General features: G+C 36.7%; 1 protein-coding gene across 1 annotated transcript; it reads right to left on the minus strand.

The window, feature by feature from the left end:
- LOC113239791 (60S ribosomal protein L7) lies at nucleotides 1-1,956 on the minus strand. Its single transcript, XM_026476929.1, has 4 exons — nucleotides 1,913-1,956; nucleotides 1,548-1,695; nucleotides 1,056-1,175; nucleotides 1-142 (listed from the first exon to the last, which is right to left on the minus strand). The coding sequence occupies exons 1-4, from the start codon at nucleotides 1,939-1,941 to the stop codon at nucleotides 20-22; spliced, it is 420 nt and encodes a 139-aa protein (XP_026332714.1). The 5' UTR covers nucleotides 1,942-1,956; the 3' UTR covers nucleotides 1-19.

Genomic DNA, 1,956 nt, shown 5'->3' on the forward strand with positions numbered 1-1,956 from the left:
ATGGCCTATCATCTCTAACTTAGATACTATATTTAGTTACGAAGTTACTTACCTTGGGTGACACCTGGTTGATACCGCGGATTCTAATAACGAACGCCAGCTTGGCCTCGCCGGGCACATAGTAATTGCCGCGATTGCGAGCCTGGAAATACATTCCATTGTATTGAGATTGTACAGAATTAAATAGTTTAGTACACACAACAAGAAATACTATAGAAGTGGTTATTTCGCATCAGACGCGTGACAATTACTAGATCTCGAAAGACCTATCTGAGCTCAGTCCACTATTTTTGCTTCTATGGTATGTTTGTGCCAGTTGGAAATTCTCTAAATCCTAGAAAAATGCCTTATTGTGCTGTTTTGAAATGCAAAAATGATAGCTGTGGTGGTATTTCATATCATAAGCCTTATGGCTTATTTTAACAAATTTTCTGTTACTCAAAATCATTTTTTTGTTACAAGAAACGAAAATAAAGCTTATCATAACATATTGCAGGGGGCAATATGATCGCTTTTAGTTTGGAGAACTAAATTAATAACTCCAATTCGTCCTCGTTCAGCAATAAACCGCTAGATGGCAGCACATTGATTCCAATTTCAATATAATATCAAAACGTCGTAACTTGTAATAATAGGTATTGATGGTATAGAACTTTCAGCGATTCACCAACAGGGTAAATGTTAAATTATATTAACAATCTAGAATTTGTTATTGCTTTTTAAATTTGAAACTACGACCAATCAATACAAGATTTTAGTGTTTCAAATTAATAATGTGTGAATTTTGGCGACATCGGTTCTGATAGTAATCGAGAGTTAAGGCATTTCCATTGTTTTTTTTTGTACCGTGGTGTAGAGTACAAAGTTGATGTCTATTGAATCCATGGAATGTGTATGGGCACTCTACAGTTCTGTCTCGGACCCAACAGAGGGTAACTGTAGAGGTTAATGCAATTGCGGGGCTGCACAAGGTTGTGTTACAAACTTAGCAAGAAATGGTCAAAAGGCACTGTTTACCCCAGTCATGTCTAATGTGTATGTATTAGTGCCCTTACCTGTCTAGCTAGCCTGATTTCATCACGTTCCCTGATGCGGTATTCCTTAACATACTGCTCTGCCCTCTTGAAGATCTCCTTACGCTTGTTCACTGCGGCCGAACGCCTTTTTAGTGTGACCTTTGACAAATAATGAAAATAGGTTACACATATGTTTATTTTGTTACAAGTTTTAACATATTACTTACTTACATATCAGATAACAGTGTAACAGCATCTTTTTTCAGATGAACTATGCCTTATTTAATATGGTAATCATCATTAAAGAGATCCTTCAACCAAGCCACAGTCAAGCTTTTTACCTGATATCGGTGTATTCATACACGGTTTTTATACGTACGACTCCCGCATTTATCCACACATATCTACAGTAAAGACACAGTGTTTCCGAAACAATTTTGGATGCATAATGGGAATTTTGTAATCCCTTTTATGTAAATTCCTTGTAAAAGAAAATGACATAGGGCGAATTCAATAAAGAATAGTTAATACCTGTAGGCGACGAGCCCTAAGAGCATCCCTCCTCTTGCGGTGCTTGAGGACGGACTCTGGTACAGCGGGCAGCTTCTTACTGTCCTCCTTACCCTTTGCGGGCTTCTTAACGGCCGCAGCCTTTTTCTCCGTAATCGCAACCATCGTGCTGAAAAAAAAAAATTTTACTAAAATTGTTGAATTTTGATATTATAAAAACCATTAACATCAAAATGTGAAAGTCAAAACTTAATACTAGTGGCATCATTGCGGGGTGCAAAAGTAACATTCAGTGTTTAGTTTTAGTATTAAATAGGCATTACAATACTGTGTTGCAACGTTACATTATTTCAATAAAATTCCTAGCTAGTTCATTAAATACACTCCTTAACACATCATTCAAGACACCTTGCATTGTCAGTATTAACAC

The sequence above is a fragment of the Hyposmocoma kahamanoa genome, unplaced genomic scaffold (assembly GCF_003589595.1).
Source record: "Hyposmocoma kahamanoa isolate Upper Pololo Valley unplaced genomic scaffold, ASM358959v1 116, whole genome shotgun sequence".
Classification (NCBI taxonomy): Eukaryota; Metazoa; Arthropoda; class Insecta; order Lepidoptera; family Cosmopterigidae; genus Hyposmocoma; species Hyposmocoma kahamanoa.

Excerpts from the sequence above, each read along its gene's own strand:
- LOC113239791 (XM_026476929.1), bottom strand. The coding sequence starts at position 1,941 with ATGCAAGGTGTCTTGAATGATGTGTTAAG. Across the intron at positions 1,696-1,912 it reads GTCTTGAATGATGTGTTAAG|CACGATGGTTGCGATTACGG; the intron begins GAGTGTATTTAA and ends TTTTTTTTTCAG. Across the intron at positions 1,176-1,547 it reads TTAGGGCTCGTCGCCTACAG|GTCACACTAAAAAGGCGTTC; the intron begins GTATTAACTATT and ends TATTTGTCAAAG.